The following is a 24,436-nucleotide window of genomic DNA, read 5'->3' on the forward strand; positions in this document are numbered from 1 at the left end:
GCGGTCCCGCCCGAATAAACGAGCTGTGCCGCGACGGGGAACGAAACAGCGGAGCGGCCCGACGAATCGTGGGAAGATAATGGAGAGATTGTGCGCGTTCTCTGTTGGTCGTCCGCGGGCCCGAGGCTCGCTGCCGGGTCGACACCTGGCTGCTCTCCCGTCCGCAGTGGCTGGCGGCGGGGATGGGGAGGCGTCTACCGTGAAACGGCGCGCCGAGTACGGGTACTCATTTACTGCCGCAGCTCCCGCCAGAAGCACCCCGTACCCCGGCAGGAGCACCCGCTGTACCGCCTCCGTTACGGGAGGGAGTTTCACGGCTGGTCTGAGGGGCCGCGCTTCTCCAGTGCGACTGGCCCTGCGGACCTTGAGGCTCTTCCCACGCCACGGCTCTCGGGCCGATCAGACGGAGGGACGAGGCCGGGTCTGTAGTTTTAGGACTCTCAGTGGCGTCCTCGGGCGAGGAACCCCCCAGACCAAAATCCGATAGCCTTGTCCATGTGTGTTTTTAAAAGCTTCTTTGCCCACTTAAATGGAACGGTAGGAAAGTGGATAGGAACTACACTTAAACCATCACAACACAATTATCGACCAGCTTTGGGGGTGAGTGTGGTTTTGGGAGGTGCCGGAAATGCCACCCAGGAACGCAGGAGACCCGCGCGTCCGTGAAAGGGTCAGCCATGGCTGTTCTTCGCCCCCTCTCGAGGAGCCCAGGTGCCCCCCCCACCCCCCCCCACCCCCCTGTTCACCAGCTGGGAGCCTGGAAGCCGGTTTGCTCAGTCCCGCGTCTGGGCCGCATTCCCGCCTTCTCTCGAGTAGCCACCGGGGTACGTGATAGAAAGCACGCGTTATCCGGAACTCACTGGACGCACCGTGCAGTCTCGGGAGTTTCAGGATTGGGGTCATCGCGACATTCACCGCCGACACCTCTGTCCCTGACGCTGCCCCTGCTGCGCCGGGAAAGGTCGCACCCCAGGTGCCAGGCGCTGCGGACCCGGCGCCCTGTTGGTTTGAACCCCAGACTCGTCTGGGGAATGGTTTCTCTTACACGACAGGCGAGGTGTACTGGTGCGGGGGAATCACTAGTGTTCTACTGTATTAATTGCAAACCTGCTCCACCAAGGACAAGGAATTCGGGCTAAGAGGATCGGTAAGAAGTGAGGTTCAACCAAGCCTGTTACAACGGAGAGTGATTTCATCCTGAGAGTTTTCTCTTGGTCCAGTGAGAGTAAAATTGCGTTTTTGTCTTAACGTTTCCAGTTTTCCACCACAGAAGGACATCAGCTTTGTGTCACGCTGGCGGTTTTTGACCCAGCGCCGTGACTGAGAGTGATACCTCTGTCCTGCCAGAGCGCGCTGGAGTAGCTGGAGAGGAAGAAGTGGGAGGGTATGCGGACAGTTGCCCTGAAGGCTGAGTGGAGGGGTGTCATTGCGGCTCCCCCCAAGTTCGCCAGGGCCAGGCGAAGCCGCAGAGTGAGGGTCTGGGGAGGGACCCCAGGCAGAACTGCGTGCCGGGAGGGGCCTGGCCAGTCCCGTGCTTCTCCCGCAGGTGTTTGCTGAGCAACTGCGGTGTTTCAGGAACAGGAGAGAACAGGTCCCGTCCCCTCGGAGACCTTGGTAAGGCGATGTGCGGTTTGCCGTCACCCTTGCTAAGCGAGACACACTGGCAGGCGTTGGTGAAGGGCTTGGCAGCTCTCAGGGCACCTTCCTGGTGACACACTCAGCTCAGCGGCCGTGATCTCGCAGGAGGTTCCTGACAGTTGTTCAGCGTTAGAGCGCGCGTGCTGTGTGTCCGCGCAAGGCCAGTGGGATGTTTCCGTGCGAGTTCCGCATCACCCTGCCTCCGAGAGGGGTCGGAGACCCGCTGGGCTCGTCGGGTCCTTGATGCCTAGAAAGCTCCGTGAGAACTTTAAAGCTGTGACATGAACAGCTCAGTGAAATGGCTAAACGTAAGATTCACATACAAAAATAGAGAGCCCTTCTGTATTGTAGCTGTAATCCAGTGGGAAAACACAGTGATCCCATTCAAAACCTGACGGAAGAAATAATAGAGTGCATTGCCCACGCACACTTCAAGGGTAATGTCGATGCCGGAAAAAGTGTTTATTGGTGAGTGGCAGTGTTCGCTGCTTCACCGCGGGAGGGCCACCGCTGCTCCTGACCTGGTCCGCAGCGTCGCCCCGAGGCACGGGGGGCGGGGGCCCGAGGCCGCGCACACGCAGACAGGCTGCGCCGACTGAAACCTCGTGCCCGGTGGGCAGGGGCCGGGCGGGGGGGGGCCCAGCGGCAGGTTGTGGCCGGCCTTCCCGGCGGTCCCTGGGGCCCCGACACTGAGCCGGCAGCTCGGCGCGTCCCCCGCCGTTGTCCCCACACCGGGGTAGCAGCCGCATCCTGCCGTCTTCAGATGAGAAAACCAGGTCTAGTCTGCGCCGCACCGAGTGGCAGCACCAGGGCTCCAGGCTGGTGCGTCTGATGCCACAGCTCGGAGCCCGCATGAGGAGGAAGGCAGTGGGTCCGACAGAGTCGTCAGACGCGGAGCCTGGCGTTCAGAATCGAATAAAGTGTACGTGCACCCGGTGTGTGTGTGTCTGTGTGTGTGTCGCACACAGATATCCTTAAAGAGGACTTGCAAATCAGTGTGGAAGGCACACGTGATTCAATATTTAATAAGGCTTGTCAGAATGGCAGGCAGTCCATTTAAAGTCTTGTTGGATGTAGTTCACAAAAATGAATGTTCTTGCACTGAAGAGTTAAGTATAACAGTAAAAAATAAAAGTTTATGTAGAAGTGTAATAGAAAAGAGATGAAAATCCTGGTGAGGAAACTTTCCCAGAATTTTAACAAATACTAGAAATAACAAAGGAGCAGAGCAATTTAGCTCCATGATAAGCTAAATGTTGTATGTCCAAAGTTCCCAAAGTAAAAAGGCAACTAGGAGAAAATACCTTTTAATCAAACAGCACAGTAACGTTTTATGTCTTTTTTTATAAAATGCCCCGACACATTAACGGAAAAACGCTGCGAACACAAACACTGGCGGGCGGGAATGGCGGTGGGTGGGTCGGGGAACAGAACACGGAGCTCCCAGACGCCCCCGGGTGGGGGTGGTCGCTACCACCGGGCTCACACGGACGCAAGCTCGTGCCTGCACAGGCAGCCAGTCGGCGGGGTGGGGGGGGTGGAGCAGGAGCAGCTGGTGCAGGTGCCGGTGCCGCGATGGCAGGTCGGGGTCTCCCTTCTCGCAGAGCGTCCGGAAAACAACTCGATGACGCGAAACGAGCCCCTTCCATGTTTCCCTTTTCCTTCGGGGCGTGTGCGCCTGTGCCCTTCTCTCCGGGGGTCACGGCCGCTGTGGGCTGAGTCCCACGGGCGAGGGAGGGAGCCGCTGCTGGGGAGGCAGGCAGACCAGCGCAGGTTCTGCCCGGGTCGTTGGGTGGCTGCGTGGCTGGTGCGGCAGCCCAGCCGCTCTGACCTTGGATTTGCTCATCCGTGGAGTGGGGACAGGGTGGGGTGTCCCACCTGGGACGCAGGAGTAAAATGACGCGTGTGGGAGCTGCCACTCAGCACACGCCATGTGGTGCGCCTTGGCTTGTTGACCACGAGTTTGGTATTAGTTACTATAGTTACCAAAATTAATCAACTATTATGATCAACTAATATGAATTGTATTCTTAATTATAATTAATAATGCATGTTGTATGACATATATAATTAATAATGTATGCCATGTAATTAATAATTAATGGTAGCACGTTTTCCTGACACATTGTCTAAGTAATCGAGGGGTGAAGCAGCCAAGCCAGCCCCCGAGCTCTGGGGTCCCCCAGCCTCACCTGCCCTCGGCCGACCCCACGCTCCTGCTCTGCCTCCCAGAGCTGCCGAAGGCCACCCCTCGGGCAGCGTCACGTCCGCTGCGAGGGCTCTCCGGGCAGGTGGGGGTGCCGGGGCCGGGGGTGCATGGGTGTGTGGTCAGTGTCCACGTGAGCCACGGCAGCCCCCGTGGACAGAGGAAGGCCCCTCACAGGCTTCTGCCCCTGAGGGAGCGGTGCTCCGGAGCCCTCGCTGGGGCGCCCCAGGTCCCCATGAGCTGGTGATGGGGTGCGCAGCCCTGGCTCAGCCCCAGGAGGCGCTCGGCTCACTGATGGGCCTGTTGTGCCAGAGCCCTGGGCCTGCGGGCGAAGTTCATTGTCAAACCTGGACGCCAAAGGCTGCTTGCCTGGGAGGTGTGCGTTCACAGTTCAGCTGGAGAGCAAGGTTTTGTTGGTGGGCTTTAGTGGAAAGGTTACCTTCAACAGGTGAGGCAGTCGGGGAGGTTCCTGTGTTTTGGTTGCGCTGCGGCTCCGCCGCGCTGCTCCTCTGTGGACGGCCAGAGCCTCGGGCAGGGGCGCAAGGCCTGGCTGAGTCCTCGCAGGTCGAGGCCCCGAGCCTTCTCTGCACGTCCTCATCATGGCGTGCGTGCTCTGACCGTGGGCCCCGGGACGAGCCACCTGACAGGTGCAGAGAGAAACAAATCTCTCTCCCCTGCTCTGCGGAGGCGGGGCTGGGGGGCGGGGCTGCGGAGGGCGGAGTCCCAGGAGGGCCCCTCGCGGCAAGCTCACACTTTCCTGCGGCCTGTGGACCAACCGTCTTCACTTTCAAACCTGCCGTCCTGTTCTCGTTTTCCTTTTTAGCAAACAGTCAGACCTGAGGACTTACTTTAAAGGGTGATAAATTAAAAACTGTGGATAATGGTGTGTATTTTTAAAGGAATTATCTCAAATAATCTCATCTCACAGCATACACTGTGGCAGATGTTTGCAAATCTTGGTTTAAAACTGATTGAAATATGTTAAGAAAACTGAAATCATGTCAGTGGTAAAATTTATTTTACCAAGTGCAGATGTAAGACATCAAGTTCTCAGACTGATGGCAGAATTAACAAAAAACACCATCTGGTTCAATAATTGTCTGAAAATACCCATATTCTTGGATTTGTTTAATATCACTTAGTTCCCAGCTTTATTTTATCTGGGTTTGCACACCAACCAGACTAGGTTGTGCAAAACGGGACTCTTTCCATCTGATCATTTTTAAAACTGCGTGTTTGCATGAATAATGAATCTTTGAGTTGTTACTAAACAAGCAAATTATTTGCGTATGTGTCACATTGGTTATCAAGTCTGCACATGTGACAGTTTCAACAGCCATCACGTAAAATGCATAGAGCTTGGAACCATATGTTTTTGCTTGACAAAAAGCTAAAACTCAAGATCAATTTTCAATATGGAATGCACAAATTAACACTTTAAAATGCACCACAATATGCACAGCTTGGCAAAACTTGCAGAAATAGCACGTTTCTAGATATTAGCTGATATCTTTGGATTCGACCTTAAGGTATTCAATCATTTTGATTAAAAGACTGATTTCTCATAAAACCACAGTCTGTTGGAGGCGCAAAGCCAATGACATTTGAGCATTCATATATTTTCATAAACTTTGAACAATGTCAGGGAGACACCTCCTCAATCTTGGCCGCAGAGTAGCGGGGCGCTCAATCTTCCTTCGGCCGCAGACAGGACATTTGAATATCAGCGCGGCGTTATAAATGTGCCGTCCTGGAGGCGCGCTCCGGGCGGGCCCCAGGAGCAGGCCGTGCGTGCGCGGTGGGAAGGACCGACCCGCCGGGCGCCCTAGGCTGCCCTCGCCCTTCCCTTCCCTTCCCTTCCCTCCCCTTCCCTCCCCTCCCCTCCCCTCCCTCCCCTCCCCTTCCTTCCCCTTCCCCTTCCCCTCCTTTCCTCCCCTCCTCTGCACCCCACACCTGGGCAGGCGTTGGGAAGGGCTGCCTTCCTGTTCCGTGAGACAGTTCCTTTGAAGACTGTCTTCAGTGGCAAAGGGGGCTCTTAAAATGGGCTTCTCCCATTCCAAGGGCGGCTGGGAGCGCTCCTCCCAGGGGAGCGCTCCTCCCAGTGCAGCGCCGAGGGGCCTTCCGCAGCTTTCCCGCCTTCTGAACAAAGCAGGGAGTCCTCACGCTGCCGAGGCGCCTGGTGCCTGTCGGCCTCCCCGGTGAGGCCGTGGCGAGAGCCGGAAGCTCCTCCAGTGCCCCGTGCCGGCCGTGCGGGTCCACCTTCAGTTGTGCTTTGAGAGTAGTCACGCCCGGTGACCGAAGCGTCCTCCTGCCTCTGGTGATGGTGCTTTGCCGGGGACCGCGCACGGCCCAAGGTGGCAGCATGCCCCCCGCCCCCCACCGTGCCCATGCCCTCCTGTAGCCTGCACCCGAGGTCTAGAGACGAGGATGACACGACTGCACGTGGTCACGGTCGTGCTGTGGGGGACAGAAGGCCGCAGGCGGGTGGGCGGCGGAGAGGCACCTGCAGGCCCCGCGCGCCCACCACAGCAGCGCACCGTGACAGGCCCCCTCCTAAAGGAAGTTCGCCTTTCTGTGCTGCTGAGCAGTCTGATGCTCATCCTTCTTCGAGATCGCTTCAAGTAACGTGAAAACAGTCGTTCTATTTGGCGATGCAGCCAGGTAATGACAGCAGTGGATTCCAGTCTTGTTTATTTTTAATCCTCGAACTGATTTTTGCATAAACTAATCTTAAAATGGTCCTGCACATCTTCTTCTTTACCTATTTTCCGTAAAAGAGAAAATAGATTAAAAAAAAATTTCAAAGGGCATTGCTAGTCTTTAGAGTGTGGAGAAAATTGATCAAAATATTAATTAGACTTTTGTTTTGCTAGTTTGCATCAGACAGATGGAGTTCTGATCTTCAGCGGCACCGTGAGTCATGGAGCTGCGTGTGTACTAAAATGCCATTATTAACACAACAGTGGTTTTCAGCAGTTGGTAATTATTGGCATAATTAAACATTTATCAAGAAACGAGTATTTATCATTCATTAAACTTTCATTAAAAATCCATCTTAGCACAGGGTAGATTAGCCAGTGATTTTCAAGTGATGACTTCTGTACTTCTGGCAGGAGCGTGGAACGTTCCCGTAAGTGAGGTTGCACAGGAGGTGCCGTCCCCGGGACCCAGGGACGGTGTCGGTGGCGGGTCTCGGGTCGCTGTGCGTGAGTGCCGTTGGCACGCGCACCAGAGCGAGGAGGGGGGGCTCGGCGGCCCTCTCCGGGGCCCGCCGCACCGGGCACTTCCCTTCCCAGCCGGTCTCGCGGGACGGCACGTCACCCGTGGCGGAGAAGAGTGGCTCATGAGCAGGCCGTGGTGCTGTCCCCGTCACATCAACGCCCCAGCAGGCCACCTGGCACACGCCACTGTGTGTGGGAGCCGCGGCTGGCCCCCCGTCTCCCAGAGCTGCCAGGAGGGAGCCTCTCTCCGGGGCTCCGTCGGCGGTGTCTGCCCCTCCCCCGTCCGCTGCTCCAGAGCCGCGCCGGTGGCCATGCCACCGTTGTGTTCGAAGGCGGCCATCTCACTGCACCGTGACTCCGGAGCTGCACTCAAAACCTCCTCTGACGGGGGGTGTGGGTGCCCCCGCCTGTGTGGCGCACACAGCCACTTTCAGCTTCGCGCACGCACTCGCCCGCCGGCGGCGCCGCCCGGGTGGCTGGGGCGCTCGGAGTTCCTGGAGCGCCAGGCTCCAGGCGCCAGGCTCACTGCCTTTCCAGCAGCTCCGCTTCCGTTTCCTCCTGGGCCGAAAATTTACTGTATCGGTGGTCTCCTGTCACGGGAATGGATGGAGTGTGTACCCTTCGGTGCAAACAACAACAGAGCGGTGACCTAGTGGGAAACAAAGAGACGCCCCGCCCCTTTTGAGGATTCGGGGAGGTTCGCGGGGACGGCGCTGGCGGAGGAGAGGCGGCGGATAAAAGGAGGCCGGCGCAGGGAAGGGTCCGGCGGCCATTTATTTCCACGCCGTCCTCGCGGCGCTTGCCGAACCGGGGTGGGGAGTAACGACGCAGACGAACTGCAGACAAACGGCGTTAATCACCCTGGCTGGCCCTGCGGCGACCGCGGACGCCCAGCGCTGCGGCCCGAGACCTGCCCGGACTCCCCAGAGTGGGCCCCGGAGGGAGGGAGAGGGTCTTCTGCCTCCAGATCTTTGTCGCCGGCCTCCCGCGGGGGCACCCTCTGCGAAGAAGCAGAGCGGACGGAGACCGTGCCGCGTCCCTGCCCCGTCCCTGACCCTCCCGGAGCTGACCGCCCTCAACGCGATGATTCGTGTTCGCGGTGCAGCGGTGATGTTTTGTGTCTTCTTCGTCTTCATCCGATGTGACGAGGTGGCAGGAGCGCTGATGACGTGTCCGGCCCTGTCTTCTGCGGTCCTCCCGGTCACCCAGTCCGGCTCGGCCGACTCGGGGAGGGCGGCGCCTGCCCCGGTGCGTCCCAGGCGGGCCCTGCGCCGCGCCTCTGTGTGGGGGCGGGCGCTCGTCGGGTCACGGGCGGGCGTTGGTGAGCGTCCTCTCCGAGCACTTGGCCACTGTCCCTCACAGAGTGTGCCCAGTGTCCTCCTCGATCTCTCCTGCGTGTTAGAAGTGGCGAAGTAATTTCATTTGTGTGTGCTCTGTGTGGGATTTCCAGGGACTTTTAAAAGTAGGATATTAGTTACTTTTGGAGATGCAGTTTCATTAGCTACAAAACCCAAATTCATGTAGTCCTGAAGACTGTCAGATGTGTGAACGGGGAGCGTTTGGTCACCGCTCTGCCATACACACCGGGCACCCGGACCCCGGAGCCCAGGACTCGGGAGGAGGGTGCAGTGTGGGGGCTCGGGCCCGTGGCCGCGGGCAGAGTCACCTGGGGTGGGGGTCAGCGTCCGTCCGTCTGTCTGCCTGGCTGTCTGCCCCTCCGCGGCGCTGGCGCACAGGGGTGCACCGACTCGCACGGCCGCGGGCTCTCGGCCTCCAGTAGAGGCGCCGAGGTTGGGTGTGGGGGGCGGGGCTCCCCACTGGCAGCCGCTCGGACATCTCGCCCGCTGCCCAGGGTGGCGCCGCAGAGCCCAGCCGCGGTGGCCTTCCTGGAGTCTGCCTAGGGGCCGCGGGGCCCAGCCCCGAGCCACACCCCTTCCTGCCCCGGGGACACACTTAGTGACGTGAAAAGAGACGGTGCCGCTCCTTCGCGACTTCGACTCTGACCCCCAACGTCGCTGCCCAGGCCGGCCCGACGGCAGACTCGTCCTGCAGCGCGAGGTTCTTCCCGCAGTCCTGAGAGGGAGAGGGCCGGCCGCCAAGCGAGGGGCCTCTTGCCTTCTCTGTCATTTTACCCCCGTGCTGCTGGCCCTCAAGTCTGGGCTCAGAGCAAACGGGGGTTCGGCCACATTGACTGGAGGGCAGCGTGGCCGACGGAACAGGTACCAGCAGATTGCTCCTCAGACCTTGGCCCTCTATATCGGATCAATAGCCAATTTATCACTGACTACACCCAACACATAGAATACTTCAGACATTCATTTTCCTCTGGCAGCCAGCAGGCATGGGGTGATCTTTCTAGAAACAGGAGGGTCCGAGACCGCTCTGTCCTGCGCCTGAAGCTGCTGCGGGTCACAGCCGAGCGGCATCACCGCCGCCCCTGCCCCTGGAGCGCGCTGCAGGTGCCCCCTCCGACTCCGGAGGTGCTGCGTGCCCCGGAGCAGGACCCCAGGCGCAGGTGTCGGGACGGATAACGTCCCGCCTGCCCTCCCTCCTGGGTTCCCGCGGGGGTCACACAGAGACGGGGACGAGTCGGCGGACAGCAAAGGTCACAGAGGTGGCGGGGCGGGGCTGGGCGGGGTGGGGGGGCGGGCAGGCCAGAACTGCGTGGCTGCTGCTGGTGCCAACAGTAACATGCAGCCCTTCTCTCCCCCCTCGGAAGCCCGCGCGAGAGGGCCTCGCAGCATCCCTGCAGGCATCCAGCCCTCCCCGCACACATGGGGCTGCGCAGAGGCCGCCGAGGCAGGGGTGGAGCTGGGGGTCCCCACGCCCCTTCTGAACTTCAGCAGGCCCTGACCCGCCCTGGCACCCGGCTGACAGCCGCCACGAGGGAGCTCTGCGGTCTCCGACTCCTCCTCGGTGATGCTGCGGCGGAGAACGGTGCAGACAGAACACACAGCCGCGCTGCGGGGGGGGGGGTGGCGGGCAGGGGCTACCCGGCCCCTCACTGAGCGTGGCGCCCGTGGTGGCTACGCTCCACGGGTCCCGGCGGTTGGCCGGACGACACACCGGAGGGGCCCAGAGCCTCCTCGTTCACACCCAGATGAGGGGAAGGATTGACCGTCTGTCCCTTGAACTTCTCTGAGCGCTCTGTCTCCGCTTTAGAGGGGTATTGCGTTTGCGATTGCACCTTAACCAGCGTTGCTCTAAGTAGACCGCAGTGTGCGTTACTGACAACGGGCGACTTTTCTTCTCAAAATAACACGGGTGCTTAGGCGTGCAGTTCACAAACATGACAGGGAAGGGCGGTGCTCCCCCAAGGTGAATGCGGCCTGACTGATCAGCTGGTATTTTAACTCAGATTCGCGCAAATTGCAGACACAAGAAACCCTGCAATTTGTGTGTACTTTAGGAGTGAAAGCTCTAATCCCGTGATTCATGGAAGTAAAGTGGTAATAATTTAAGTACCATATTTTATTTACCCCTCAGGCTTGTCAGCCGATGCCGGAGGGGCCCCTGCCCTTCCGGGGTCGCCGCCCCGGCCCTCTCGCCGCCCCTGCGGGAGCGGGAGGGGAGCTGCTGTGGGACCTCGCGGCGGCGCGTCTTTGGCAGCGCCGCGCGAAGGCGTCAATCAGTCCATCTGGGCAGAATCACAGGCTGACTCCGATACCGCTAAATATTTACACTGTCACACGCACGCAGACACGCAGATGAAAGGAGGCATTCATTAGGGCCCTCCGGCTTGTCAGCCTGAAGACGGAGATGAGAGCGAAACCTCCCACGGCGGTACCGAGCACTCCGGAACAGTCTATATTTAGCCGTTCTGAGCAATAAATATCATCGTATCGCCTCATTTAGGTAAATAGAGAATAAATGTTGTCAGGATGATGCGGAGACAATGTAAACAGACTCCTGCTCGGAGCCTCCGAGACGGGAAGTTCCGGGACGGTGACGGGCCGCCGGTCGGACCCTCCCCCCTTTGGGTGACAGCGTGTGTTGGTGACAGATGGGGGGGTGAAGAAAGAAGAATTTCTTAACCACAAAGGTGACTTCAAGTTGTGGGAATTAGAGCACTAATTAACGTGCGTGCCGCGGCGCTGTCTCCGTGGTTCCGCGAGCCGCCGCCGCCGCCGCCGCAACTCAAGACCCGTGGCAGCGCTGAAGTTCATTTCCGCGTCCCGGAGCTAATGACGCCCGCCGATCCCAAGGGCCAGCGCCGCTCGGAGGCTGGCTGCCGGCGGACAGGGCACCGGCGGGGCTCGGACCGGGGCTGCTCGCCTCCCGGGGCGCACACCACGGGCACCCGGGGCCGGCGCCCCGGCCAGGGCCGGGCCTCTGTGCCGCCCAGTCACCGGTGACTTGGGGGCCGTCCTCAGTGGGGATTTTAACTGATGCCAGAGTTTTAGTTAATTACACTGGATGATTTTTTTGAGATTAATAATTAACATCTCTCTTTATAACTAAATATCCATAATTAATCAGCAAATCATAACGGGAAGACTAATTAACTTCAAACTCACATCTTAACAGAAAATCCATATTACTCCCCAGCATCGTTAATTACCAGAGTAATCAGAGTTATCCCTCGTGGGATGAAACGTGAAGCTTTGTGGGTATACCAGCCGAGCTGTGTTAGCGCCGAAGAGTCTCCAAAGCAACTTCAAATGCGTCGCTGATCACAAAGTCACCGGATCACCCCCCTGGCGCACTTCCGCTGGCTCATGGCACGTGACCAGCGGGCTGCCCCGCGGTTCCTGGACCTGGCACTAGACTTGTTTGCGGGCACAGGCAGCAGCGTCTGCGGGGGGAAGTCTGGCCCTTTAAGTAAGTGCGGGAGAGGAGACCTTCAGGGTTCCTTGATGGTTCTGCAGGAAGCCGCCGGAAGGTTCCGTACCGCTCGGGGACCCTGTTCCCTTAGGCTGTCTCCGACGGGCTGAGGTTTGTGGGGATGGTGTTTGCTGGTGTGGCTCCTTCGCTGCTCACTCTGCCGGGGACCGGGGACCGGGGACCGGCCGGCCCGAAACCGGCCCCGCCCCCACCGCTCGGGCACGGCCTCGTGGGCAAGGTGAGCGTTGCCCGTGGCCCCGAGCCGCTCACGGGGGTGTGCGAGACGCGTGCTGCGGGATGCGCTCGTTGGGTGTGGCGGGAAGCGTGCGCTGTTCGGCTGGTGTGTTGAGAGGAAGCCGCCACTGACTGTGACGTGTGCTGCTTACAATCGCGGCGTGCTGGCGCGGACCCCGAGCGCCTACCGTCTGGGGCCCGGACGGAAGTTGCACGGCCATCCCAGCGTCCCCCCGGCGCTCACGCAAGTCCCCGCTGCTGCCCTGGGCACTCCGTCTCGGCACACAGGGGCACGTGCGGGGACCACAGACAGGGACCCTCCTCCAGGACGGCTCCGCAGCGAGGGGCGGCCTCGTTTCAGCGCGACGAGGAAGCCGGTGTGTGTGCGCACACGCGTGTGTGGGCCACACGCTGTGACCGCCTCAGCAGGAAGTTCTGTGTTGGAACCCGGGTCTGACTGGGAACTGGCAGCCACTCACCGATCACAGTGCATGCTCACGACGGAGCCGTCCCACGTCCGTCCGTCCTCACGTGACGCCCCAAGGCCTCGACCCGCCCCAGTGGTCCGATTCGCTGTCCCGGCCCCAGTCCGGCGGGCAGCAAACGCCTGGCAGGCCCTGGCCTCCCGCACGCGCCCCCAGGCTTGCCGGCGGAGGGGGCGCTGCCTGGAGACGGGCGGGCGCGCAGGAGGATGCACGTGCAGCGTGCCAGGCCCCGCCGTGCCAGCCGCTCTCTCCGCTCCCCGGGGGCTGTCGGCGGGTGCGAAGTCGTGCCCCCACTGAGCGCCCCTTGGTTGCGGCCAGCCACGTGCGGTTTGCTCTGGGCTGCAGCACTCGGCACCCCGCACCCTGTCCCCTCTGAGAGACGGAGGCCTGCGTGTGAGTGCCCCGGGGCTGGGCGTGCGGGGCGTGCGTGTGGGGCGTGCGCCCTCCCTGTGCCGGGCGAGCGAGGGAGGCTTGCCCCCTGCACCCCGGGGTCTCTGGGAGCCTCCCGGGGGCCGTGTGCCAGGGAGTCATTATTGTCCAAACCTGAGTACATTACAGAGCAGTTCTCCTTATTGATTTCACTGGCTAACCTATCGGTGGCTGCTACTGCAAGAATAATTTATTTCCTGCTTTGAAATTTCTAGAAGGTTATATTTCATTGAATTTTAATTTGTCATTTTTCCTGCCTTTACTTGAGAAACTTATAAGCTTTTGTGACATTAAAATATGGCTCTAATTTATTAACATAATCTGTTAATATTGTTTCATTGTAATAGACATTAAGTATGATTTCTTAGCATTCTTGTTAAAATTACATCTGAGAATGGAAGCTGAGAAAAATTAAATGTGGCTTAAGACTCACAATGCATGCGTGCCCCCAATTTCTACATGAAGAGCATTACTTTTTAAATCTCATCACATTCGGGGCGCTTTAATCATGACAGCGGCCAGGCCAGCATTCTCCAGCCTGGCGCCCTCCCGAAACACGCAGTCTGAAGCACGCGTGTCTGAGGCGTGGCCGAGCCCTCTGCGGACGCGGCGCGCCGTCCCCCGAGCAGCTCAGGAACGGGAAGCGGGGGCGCCGCAGCGGCGGGTGACAGCCCCGCCTCCCCAGCGCGAGCCTTCCGCCCACGCTCGTCTCGGTAACGCCGTCTTTACCTGCTACGCGATGCATGAAATCTACTCTCGTTTTAGAGCTGCCAGCAACCCTTGACCCCTTTAGTGGAGACACAATGTGACCTTTCTATTGTCATCGGCTTGCGTTCTCCTGAAAATTCTATGAATTTTTATTACGAGGTTTTTTTTTTTTTTTTTTAAGCCAAGCTGCGGCCGCAGCCAATTACCTGGCGCAGACGAGGTGAAGTTGTTGGAGTGGGTGTTGCGTAAGTTTCACCGCCTGCGCGTCGCCGCGGAGGCCGGCCCGTGTCCTGCAATGTCACCTGCCAGGGACCGCGGAGCCCGCTATTGGATAAATACATCATTTTATGGAACATTGATTGTTCTATAAGCCCAGCGGAGTATTATGCTGTATGATCAGACCGTTTAGATTGTGTGTGCGGCACAGAGAGCACCATATTCAGGATGGTACTAAAAGTGCCATTTGTGTATTTTATAGGTGTCATTACAGGGGAACTTCTCTCTGTAGGCCCTGTTTACTGCAAAATTTTTTAGTCCGTAATGACATATTTCATTCACAACGTATGCCTTCAAGAGAGGGGGCCCTTGTTTTATTTGTTTCATTCGCATTTACTGCACAAATTCCGTACATTTTAATTAAATGTAAGCTTAACAAAGGCATAAGGTGTGTATTCTGTGGGGGAGTGACGACCGGGAGGAGAGAACGGCACACCCCGCCCGGGAGCAGGCAGGTGCCAGCCCCGCCTGCAGCCTCCCAGGGGCGCAGCTGCTGTCGGCCGGGCGGCGTGCGGGGGCCCGGCGCCCTTCGACCTTGCTGGCCCCGGAGGCGACCCCTCGGGAGGGACACGGAAGGGGGAACCGAGATCCCCAGCAAGCTTCGGGAGGAGGGGCCTCGTCAGCAGTCCCTTCCCCCCCAAAGCCCATTCTCAGCCCTCGCAGAACCCCTCCCACTCTCGCGGAGCTGCGAGGGCGCCCTGCTCTCCGCCCGGAAGGGAGTGCGGCGCAGCCGCACGTACTGTCTGCTGGGATTGCGGGGATTGGGGGGGCAGGCGCCGGCGGCCCCTCACCCACATTCGCTCGCACCTCCGGCTCAGAGCCGCTCCCTGTCCTGCGGGAACGGGCCCCAGGGGCCGCCTCCCCCACGCCCGCCCGCCCGGAGCTGCTGTCACTGCCCCGAGCCGACACCGCCTCCCCGCGGTGCGACCCCCGTGCTCTGCGGGACGTGCACAGCGGTGCCCGGGGCAGAGCCACGTGCGCCGGTGGGCCTCCCGGTCTGCACGTGCGGAAGGAGCTCGCACGTGGGGGTCGGCGTGCCCAGTGGGTTCCTGCGCACCGCCTGCCGGAGCCGAACGTCTCGGCAGAGACGCGCGCTAGTCTCAATGACACGGACTCCTCACGGTCACAGTGGGAAGTGCCTCAGTGGGAGGGTCCTTCGGCCTGACTCGGGCGTCACGTTTTATAGGTGCGGTTTTTCAAAGCGGTGCCGACAGCGCCCGCGGAGTTATTAGGCTGCCGACTCAGAAGGCGGAGCGTGCTCCTGTTTGCGCGCCATGCCTGACAGCGAGCCCGCGCCGGCGAGGTGGAGGTGGCTGCGCCGTGATGCCCCGCCACGCCGCGGTGACGGCTGTGTGCGCCTGCGCAGGTCACGCTGCCGGTCTGGAAGCGGTGCCGCCCACCTCTGGGCTCCGAGAAACGCGGAGAGAGTGCGGAGCAGCCTCGTCACCAGTGCCGGGAGGGGCGGGGCACTCCTGGGCAGCAGGGGGCGCTCTGTCCCGTGTGGACGGCGGGGGACGGCTGTCACTCAGTGAGCCGCCCCTCTCCCGGCTCTCCCAAGAGTGGGACGTGCGTGCCCCCCCACGGCAGCTGTCCCTCCCGTGCTTGATGGGAAGGCAGAGTGTGCCCTCAGTTAACTGGGGAGGGGTGACGTGAGGGCCACCTCCCTTTCCTCTGTGTCCCTCATTTTTTCCACACCCGAAGTTAGACCAGAAGTGACCTCGAGATTAAACGAAGTCCAGGGCTACGGAGGACAGAGGTGGCCGCATCAGCGCGGTGGAGCCCGGTGCCGTGGGGCGCACAGGCGCCCTGCCCCACGTGACGGGGACCTGCAGGCTCACCCGGGCGGGCGGACGGTCAGCCTGCCAGGCCGGAGGGCCAGGCCCCGTGGGCGCACACTGACCGGGTCAGCTGGGTCAACGGGGTCGGCAGCGGCCTCCCCACACCCGGCCGAGCAGGGTCAGAGCCGAGAAGACCACATGAGGTCAGGGTCCAGCACCCGCACGGGAGCCAGCCCGTGCTTTGTGGGGTCCCTGCGCTCTAGCCGCACCTCACGGTCCCACTGACCTTGAAACCCCCAGAAGCCACAGGTCGTGTGTTCGTGCCAGGCGGGGGCAGGGAGGAGGCGGCCACAGTGGCGCGCACAGGTGGGCTCTGACGGGTGCTCGTGTCGTTCACCTGTCCCCGAGACTCAGGGCAGCTGGCGGAGCCCCCGGGCGTCCTGTCGTAGGCGTGAGCTCGCTGGGGGCCGGGCCGGGGCCCCGAACGGCTGCCCCCCACTGTGCTGGGAGAGGGACAGAGGACACGGAGGCAGGGCCCGTCACCAGTCAGGGGAGCCCTTCCTTCCTACTCCAACTGCTGCAGACGCTCAGCGTTCTCCTGTGTCGGTGTCGACATCACGGCCCAGCGCGAGGTCCCCACCGCGTGGCATCCCCGGTGCTCCCGGCACCCACCTGGCACCGCGCACGGCGGTCCCGGTGCTGTGGGCTCTGCCCCCGAGCCTTGCCGCGCCGGCGCTGGCCCGCCTGCCGGTCTCTGTCCCGCTCCTCCTCACCTGCTCCCCTCCGGCGACCGCCCGTCTGCTGTCCGGGCCGGCTTCTGGTTCATTTCTTTTGTCCGTTCGGTCCCACACGTGAGTGAGGTCACGGGGTGCGTGTCTCTGTCTGACCGGCTCACTGCCCTCCGCACGACGTGCTCCCGGCCCTCCCCCGCGGCGTCTGTGGATGACGAGACTGCGTGGTTTTCGGGGCCGAGCGGCGCTCCGCTGTGCGTGCGCCACGGGTTCTCACCCGGCTCTGCTCCCGGAGCGTCCTGCCCGCCACCCAGAGGACGGCCCTCGTCCCGGGCCCGGGAGCGCACGCCGGGCCGGCGGGGGGCTGCACGGCACATGGACACCCCGCCGCTGGGCTCAGGGACGGCCCGTTTCTAACAGCGGACCGGCGGGGCTCTCCCACTGCGGCTGGAGCACCCGGCCACCCCACCTAGTGGTGGGCGTTGACCAAAGGTCTTCCTTTGGCCGGGCGACGCCGCGTCCGGACTTCTTCTCCCCAGCCAGCGCCTGTCTGTGGGAGACCACGGCCGGGGTGGGAGTGCGGGGGCGGGGGGGGTGAGACTCCCTCCCAGGGCGGGGCCCCAGGCCTGGTGTTGGGGCGTCAGAGCGGGAGTGCGGAGGGAGCCAGTGCCCGGCGCCGCCCCGGTTGCTCTGGGCCCAGAGCCCCTGCCTGCTGGGGTCCCTGCGGGCAGCCACCCCGGCAAGTGCGTGGCGTGGGGGCGCACAGTCCCCCCTCTGTGCAGGCCGACAGTGCCCGTGGAAGAAGGGTCTCACTCACTTGCTGTGCGTCCTGGGCGCGTCCTGCTGGCTCTAACTGGCCCCTGTCTCCCACAGGCATCGTGTCCAAGTCCTACGAGTGCCGTCTGAAGGGCCAGGGGGCCACGTTCGTGGAGACCGACAGCCCGTTCACCGCGGCCGCGCTGGCGGAGGAGGTCCCCGTGGCAGACAGGCCCCTGCGGGGCGGCCGGCGGCCGGCGGCGCCCGAGCAGGTCCAGCAGGTCATCATCATCCAGGGCTACGACGGGGACTTCGCCCTGGACGCCTCCGTGGAGGAGACGGCCGCGGCCACGCTGCAGACGCTGGCACTGGCCGGCCAGGTGGCTCGCGTGGTGCACATCACCGAAGACGGGCAGGTCATTGCCACGAGCCCCGGCGGGGCGCATGTGGATGGCGGGACCCCCGAGCCGGTCCTGCCGGAGCAGGTGGCGGAGGAAGCCACGCAGGTGGTGGTGGTGGGGGGCTCGGTGGAAGGCCCCGTGGCCGCGCCCCTCAGCCCCGGCAGCGCCGTGATGCAGCAGGTGGGCAAGCAGGAGCTCCTGGACCTCGGCGAGGCCGCCGGGGCCCAGCCCGACGCCGCCTCTGCCTTGGACGCCCTGCTGTGCGCCGTCTCTGAGCTGGGAGGGGCGGAGGGCAGGGCCGGGTCTGGCGACGCGGGTAGAGCCAGCCACAAAGAGGTGCTGGTCCAGCTGCCTGGTCAGGAGGCGGCGCCCACTGCCCAGCCCGAGGCCGCCGAGATCCACCTGTTCCAGGACGTGGCGGACAGCCCGGCCGCGCAGCCCCTGGAGGTGCTGACCCAGGTGGTCCGGCCCTCGGCCCTCGGCGCCTCGCAGGAGCGGGCCCAGGTGGCCTTCAAGAAGGTGGTGCAGGGCGTCCTGCAGTTCGCTGTGTGCGACGCGGCCGCCGCCGGCCCGCTCGGGAAGGACGGCGTCACGCAGGTCGTCGTGAACGAGGAGGGCGCCGTGCACATGCTGGCGCGGGACGGGGCGCGGCTGCTCGTGCAGGAGGCTGCGGCCGCTGGGCCGCACGGCGAGGTCTCGCAGATCATCGTCACGGAGGAGCTGGTGCAGGCCATGGTGCGCGAGTCCGCGGGCAGCTTCCCCGAGGGCGCCACCCACTACATCGTGACGGAGCTGCCCGCGGGCGCGCCAGAGGAGGCTGCCGTGTACTCCCACGCTGTGCTCGAGGCTGCGGCCAGCGCGCAGGGGCTGCTGCAGGCCGGGGCCGCGCTCGGCACTGAGGCTGGGGGGCCGGAGCCGCTGACCAGCATGGTCATTTACACCCAGGAGGGCGCCCCGGCGGCCGCTGTCCTTCAGAGCCAAAGAGACAGCCACGAACTCCAGGAAGCCTGAGGCCCGGGGCGGGCCTGGGAGGCCCCCGGGCGCTGGGCACAGGGGTCCCGGAGGACGGCAGCGGGGCAGCTCAGAGCGGCAGGCAGCCTGCAGGCCCGGCCGGGCCGATGAGGCCGCCCGCGCACCAGCTCCGCCCAGTGCTGGGTCTTTGGTTCCTTGTCCCCGGGGCCGGGAGGGCCTGGCCGCCTACTCTGCGCCCCCGCCCGCCGCACACCGACGCTGTCCGGGTTCAGCTCGCAAAGCGCTTTGCCCCGGCCCCGTCCGCGGCATCCAAGCCGGAGCTCCGCGAGCACCCGGGCCAGAGCGCGCCCTCCGCTCTCCCCGCGGCAGGTGGATTGGTGGTAGCTCTGGTTGCACCCTCTACGAAGAAGCCGAGGAGTCCCGAGGCTCAGAAAGGCCTCGGAGTTTATTTTTAATTAAAACATACCCTGGTCAAGACAGCCCAGTGCTTCTAATTTCGACCTCGTTCCCTGCAGTGACGCCCACGTGGGGAGCGTGCAGTCTGGGAAACACTGTTCATGTCCATGTTCTGCTTTTATGACGTGTTTGTTCGTGTCGCTGTCACCTCGCAGGACCCGCTTGTCACTTACGTCGGTGCGTGGCTGCCGGGCACCAGGGCCGCAGGAGGCAGCCCCGCCCCAGGGCCTGCGTGGTGTGTGGTGGGCGAGGCACGCAGGGGCGCGTCCCCCGCCGCGGCGGACCGCAAGTTTACGTTCCAGCAGTTTGTTCCTTGATGCAATTGCTCTCCTTTCATTTCCGAAACTGTAAAGTAATCCCCTCCCGCTCCGCACAGGTTGTTCTGTTCTGTTTCTCTTTTCTTTGAAATAAAATTACAGCATTCAAAGAGAAGGGTGGTGGTGTGTTTCCGGCCGTCGGCCAAGGGGCCGCCGAGGACACCCACGAGAACTCGCTCTGCCCGAGGCGCGGTTTCTCTCCCGCCTGCCCGCGGGCAGCTGTGCTGGCTCCGCACGCACACCTGCGTGCCCAGTGCGGCGTCCTGAACGGCGGGCATGAGGCCCAGGCAGGAGCTGGTGACAGTGACGCACTGGGTCACGGCTAGTAGGGCGGGGCGGGAGAGTGGAGTCTTGGGGAGGGGAGGGGTGGGGAGGAAGTCGGCGCCATTCTCATCTGGGGACAGGTGGCTCTCGGACCCCCGTCCGAGCGGCCAGGGTGGAGGCGAGCTGCAGGGGGCCTCGCCTCCACGGCCTGGGGCCCCGTCCCCCGGGGCCACCTCCCTTCACACAGCGCCCCCCCAAAACCACAAGGTGGGGTGTCAGGTTTGGACCCGGGGTTCCTGGTCAGCTGCGTGTGGCTGGCCCGTGTTCCGTGAACATGGCAGGGCCACCCAGTCCTTCGAGCTGCCCCCAGCCGGCGCCGACCGTTGTCCTCAGGAAGGCGACCTTTACAAAGGGAAGCCCCTCCTGGCCTCCCACACGCACTGGAGAAAGACGAAAGGGGGGGCGGTGTTTTCCAGTGGGAATATTTCTTCCCGCTCACCCCCGACACCGGCACCCTGCCCTCGGCTGGGTGCTAACTCCCCCATCCCCACCCCCACCCCCACCCCGCCATGCCCAGGCTGCACCGCTGACCCTCCGGCCCCATCCAGGCTGTTGGCGCCGACACGCTGCCGCTTACCGCTGCTGACGTGTTTAGGACGAGTGTGTCTCTGGTGGCATTTACGCCCCGTCAGGCATGTGCAGCCACAGTGTCAAACTGGCCACCAGACGCACGCATGTGGGAAGGGCAGGCCCTCGCAGGAAGACACCGTGCAGGGCTGTATCGGGCCCCCGGGACCACGAAGGCGTCCACGGGCTCTTCCGGCCTGTGACGGCCGCTGAGTGGGGCTGGCAGTCCCCTCCCTCCTCTCCCGCTGCACAGCTGTCAGGACCAAAGGGCACCCATGGGCCCCAGCGCAGGCTTGCCCATGACGTGCCAGCCCACGGAGTTTATGCTGGGGTGTCATGCGAGAGAGCCTTTTCCGTAAAAAACAAAGCGAAGGGCTGTGGGCCTGGAGGCTGCAGCCCAGACAGGCCCCCCGGGGTGCCCAGCTCCACCCGACTCAGTGATGGCACCCCAGGGGCGTGCGTGGGCGGGGAAGGCCGGCCACCCTGCCCAGGTCACCCCGGAGACACGGGCTGGCACTCACCCTCCACAGCAGACGGAGGCCCGTGTGCCCGCCTGTGGTGGCCAGTAGCAGGGACAGCGGTTTTCACTAGGAGGAGGGAGTGTGGCCACACGGGTCACTTTGATGAGGTGTGGGGACTCGGCGGCCCTTCCAGGCGGCTGCAGGCCTCGCTGAGCGGGCTGGAGCAGAGGACAGAGATGCCACAACCCCCCCACCCCCGCCCGCACGAGAGAAACACGCAGGCAGGCCGGCCCACGTCACCAAGGGATGCAGTGAACATCCTTGAAGCTACTGGGGTTGCGCCAAAAACCAAGTGAGAGTGCTCAGGTGGGGTCAGCAGCACCAAAAAGCCCACTGCCACCCGTCAGCCCCACCAGGAATGTGGAGACCCCCGGACAGAAGTCACGGCTGACCCCTTGAGGCCAGGCCTGGCCACCCTCACCCACGGGCCCACCCAGCAGGGCCCGGCCGGGCCGTGGTCAGACCAGGCCGCACAGCTCCCCCAGCGCCCCCTGCAGACCGGCCCCTCTGCCCGGGACATGACACCCTGGAATCCCTGACCCCCGCGCAGCGCCAGGGTCCTCGGGTCCGGCGAGCCCTGCGCTCCTGGGTATGAAGGTGAAGTAATGGCGTAAGGAGGAAAAAATATGGGGGACCAGCTTAGAGCTCTAACGCAGAGCTGGCTCTAGGAATAGAGAATTAAGGAACAAGGAAGGCCATTTACGTAGCAAACTGAAAGGAGCTGTGAGCTTCCACTTGTCTCACCGTGTGGTACCAGCCCATCACTTCAGAGAGTGTGCAGCTCGCGGAAGCAGCCGCCTCCCGTTCCGCCGCGTCGAAGAGTACCGCTCGCTCGCTCTCCTCCGGGGTGACACCGTCTTACATGAAGGGAAAAGTTAGCTCGGATGGCAGTTACAGGTTTCGGAAGCACCTTCTAATCAGGGATTGGTGATTCATTCTCAGCTTCAGCAGGCGATCCATCTGACAGGCAAGGGGAAAAATTAGCAGCTGTCACTGCGTGATGAGTTAATTTCCTGATAGGCCTGACACTGAAAAGCCACTCGGAGGCATGGCGGTGGCTGGCTGGCGGGAAAACCCGGCTGGTGACTGCAGAGGAAGGGAGGGCAGGGAAGCAGGGCGGGGAGGGGAGGGGCAGGAGGGCGAGGGCTGCCCCCCTCGCCGGGTGCCGTGCTCAGACGCACTCACGTTGCTCTTCCAGGAGCCGGTCGAGTGAAGGAACGTGCTTTTAACTCCCACGCCGGGTTCTGCTTCCAAGCACCAGCTCACGCAGGGTCCGGGGGCTGCCTGCTGCCCCAGCCCCAGGGAGCCCCCCGGTGGTGGGAGCCGCTCCCACAGCAGGGCGACCGCTGTCCTCACGCAGCGCTGCTTCCCAGCACCCCGGCCCACCCTCTGAGCCCTCCCGTCTGATCTGGAAACGGGGCCACAACCCCAAGGGCCAGGCCGCACCGGCCCGCAGCCCCACTGTGCTCCAAGGAGACGGGGGTGCTGTCCCTTTAGGGGACCGGAGCGCCCTTGTCCAGGCAGGGGCGGTATTCTGTCCCCGGACGGGGAGTTCCCTGCCCAGTCCCCTCCGGAGGCCCCGACTCGCACTGCGGAAGGAGCCTCGGGGTCCCGGAGAGACGCAGGAGGACGGACCCCCAGGGGGGAGGGACGGAGGGTGGAGACCAAGAGACTGCGGCCCCACGGGGGCACCTCGGAGGTTCCCGGGGAACCGCCTGCAGGCCGGCCGCCCGGAGGCCCCCACGGAACCTGCAGCCGCGTGGGCCCTCCTCGGACACTGACAGAGGGCCGAGGACCACCACCACCGCGGACACCAGACTGAGTGAGAGGGGAAGGAGGTTCGGCAGACACGTCATTATTACAGAAAATTCCACAAACCGAGCTTAGAAAATGAGAATATACGCCTCCATGAAACAATGACAAATCTTCATGTTCTTAAAAAGTAACAGTAAGGACTTCCAGGCAAGATGGATGCATAGGTAGATACACTGTCTCCTCGCACAACCAAAATTAAGGACAACAATTTAGAAACAACAACAACAAAACCCATTATCTGACAGAAAACTGACCTGTATGGAAGTCTGACAACCATTCATCCAGACCAGTAAGGGGAGGGCAGAACCAGTGGCTGGAGGAGGGGGGTCGCGGTGGGAAGAGTGGTGGCTGGCAGACCTGGGCGCGCAGGGTGACAACAGGCAGAGCCAGCGAGGCGCACACGGCCACGGGCTGTCCGCAGTCACACATTCTCGAGCAGACAAAGGAGGCAAAATCGGGCAGCGAGACAGACCGCGCTACCCAGGGCCCCAGCGGGGAAATAAAACCTAAAAGTGCTGATTGAAAACACCTGTGGGGGGCTGAGGCCCGGAGAGAGACTCCCAGCCTCACAGGTGAGTGCTTTGGAGAGCCCCACGGGGTCCTGGAACATGCACAAGCCCACCCACCCGGGAACCAGCACCAGGAAGGCCCAATTTGCTTGTGGGAAGTGGCAGAGGGGACTGAAATCCGACAGAGAGCAGAGCAGGCACCATTGTTCCCTCTTGGACCCCGCCCCCACATACAGCGTCACAACCCAGCGACTGGGTTGCCCCGCCCTGGTGAGCACCAAAGGCTCCGCCCCTCACCATGTAACAGGTGCCACCAGATGCCCTCCCCGCCCCGCAAAAAATGGCTCAAACAGAAGAACAGATCAAAGCTTCAGAGCCAATACATTTAAGCAACCAAGACATAGCCAGCCTATCAGATGCACAGTTCAAAGCACTGGTAATCAGGATGCTCACAGAATTGGTTGATTTTGGTTGCAAATTAGATGAAAAAATGAAGGCTACACTAAGTGAAATGAAAGAAAATGCACAGGGAACCAATAGTGATGGGAAGAAAACTGGGACTCAAATCAATGGAGTGGACCAGAAGGAAGAAAGAAACAACCAAACAGAAAAGAAGGGAGAAATAAGAATTCAAAAAAAGTGAGGAGAGGCTTAGGAACCTCCAGGACATCTTTAAATGTTCCAACATCTGAATCATAGGGATGCCAGAAGGGGAAGAGAAAGAGCAACAAGTGGAAAACTTACTTGAACAAACAATGAAGGAGAACTTCCCCAATCTGGCAAAGGAAATAGACTTCCAGGAAGTCCAGGAAGCTCAGAGAGTCCCAAAGAAGTTGGACCCAAGGTGGATCACACCAAGGCACATCATGTTACATTGCCCAAGATTAAAATGAAGGAGAGAATCCTAGAAGCAGCAAGAGATGAGGAGATAAGGAGTCACCTACAAAGGAGTTCCCATAATACTGTCAGCTAATTTCTCAAAAGAGACCTTACAGGCAAGAAGGGGCTGGAAAGAAGTATTCCAAGTCATGAAAGGCAAGGACCTCCATTCAAGATTGCTCTATCCAGCACAGCTATCATTTAGAATGGAAGGGCAGATAAAGTGCTTCCCAGATAAGGTCAAGTTAAAGGAGTTCATCATCACCAAGCTCTTATTATTATATGAAATGTTAAAGGGATTTATCTAAGAAAAAGAAGATAAAAATATGAACAGTAAAAAGACAGAAAACTCAGAGTTATTAACAACCCCACCTGAAAAACAAAAACCA

The 24,436-nt window shown here is 61.5% G+C and overlaps 1 protein-coding gene across 2 annotated transcripts in view; it reads left to right on the top strand.

The window, feature by feature from the left end:
* The window catches only part of ZNF407 (zinc finger protein 407), a 266,873-nt gene extending 247,331 nt beyond the window's left edge, over positions 1-19,542 (top strand). For both annotated transcript variants that reach the window (XM_045849613.1, XM_045849615.1), the window contains one exon: positions 17,404-19,542. In XM_045849613.1, coding sequence (XP_045705569.1) covers positions 17,404-18,698 — 1,295 coding nt within the window. In that variant the 3' untranslated portion in view covers positions 18,699-19,542. The remainder of the gene's footprint in view (positions 1-17,403) is intronic.
* Positions 19,543-24,436: the final 4,894 nt, after the last annotated feature.

Source organism: Phyllostomus hastatus, unplaced genomic scaffold (genome assembly GCF_019186645.2).
Source record: "Phyllostomus hastatus isolate PE091 unplaced genomic scaffold, TTU_PhHast_1.1 phas_contig_80, whole genome shotgun sequence".
Classification (NCBI taxonomy): domain Eukaryota; kingdom Metazoa; phylum Chordata; class Mammalia; order Chiroptera; family Phyllostomidae; genus Phyllostomus; species Phyllostomus hastatus.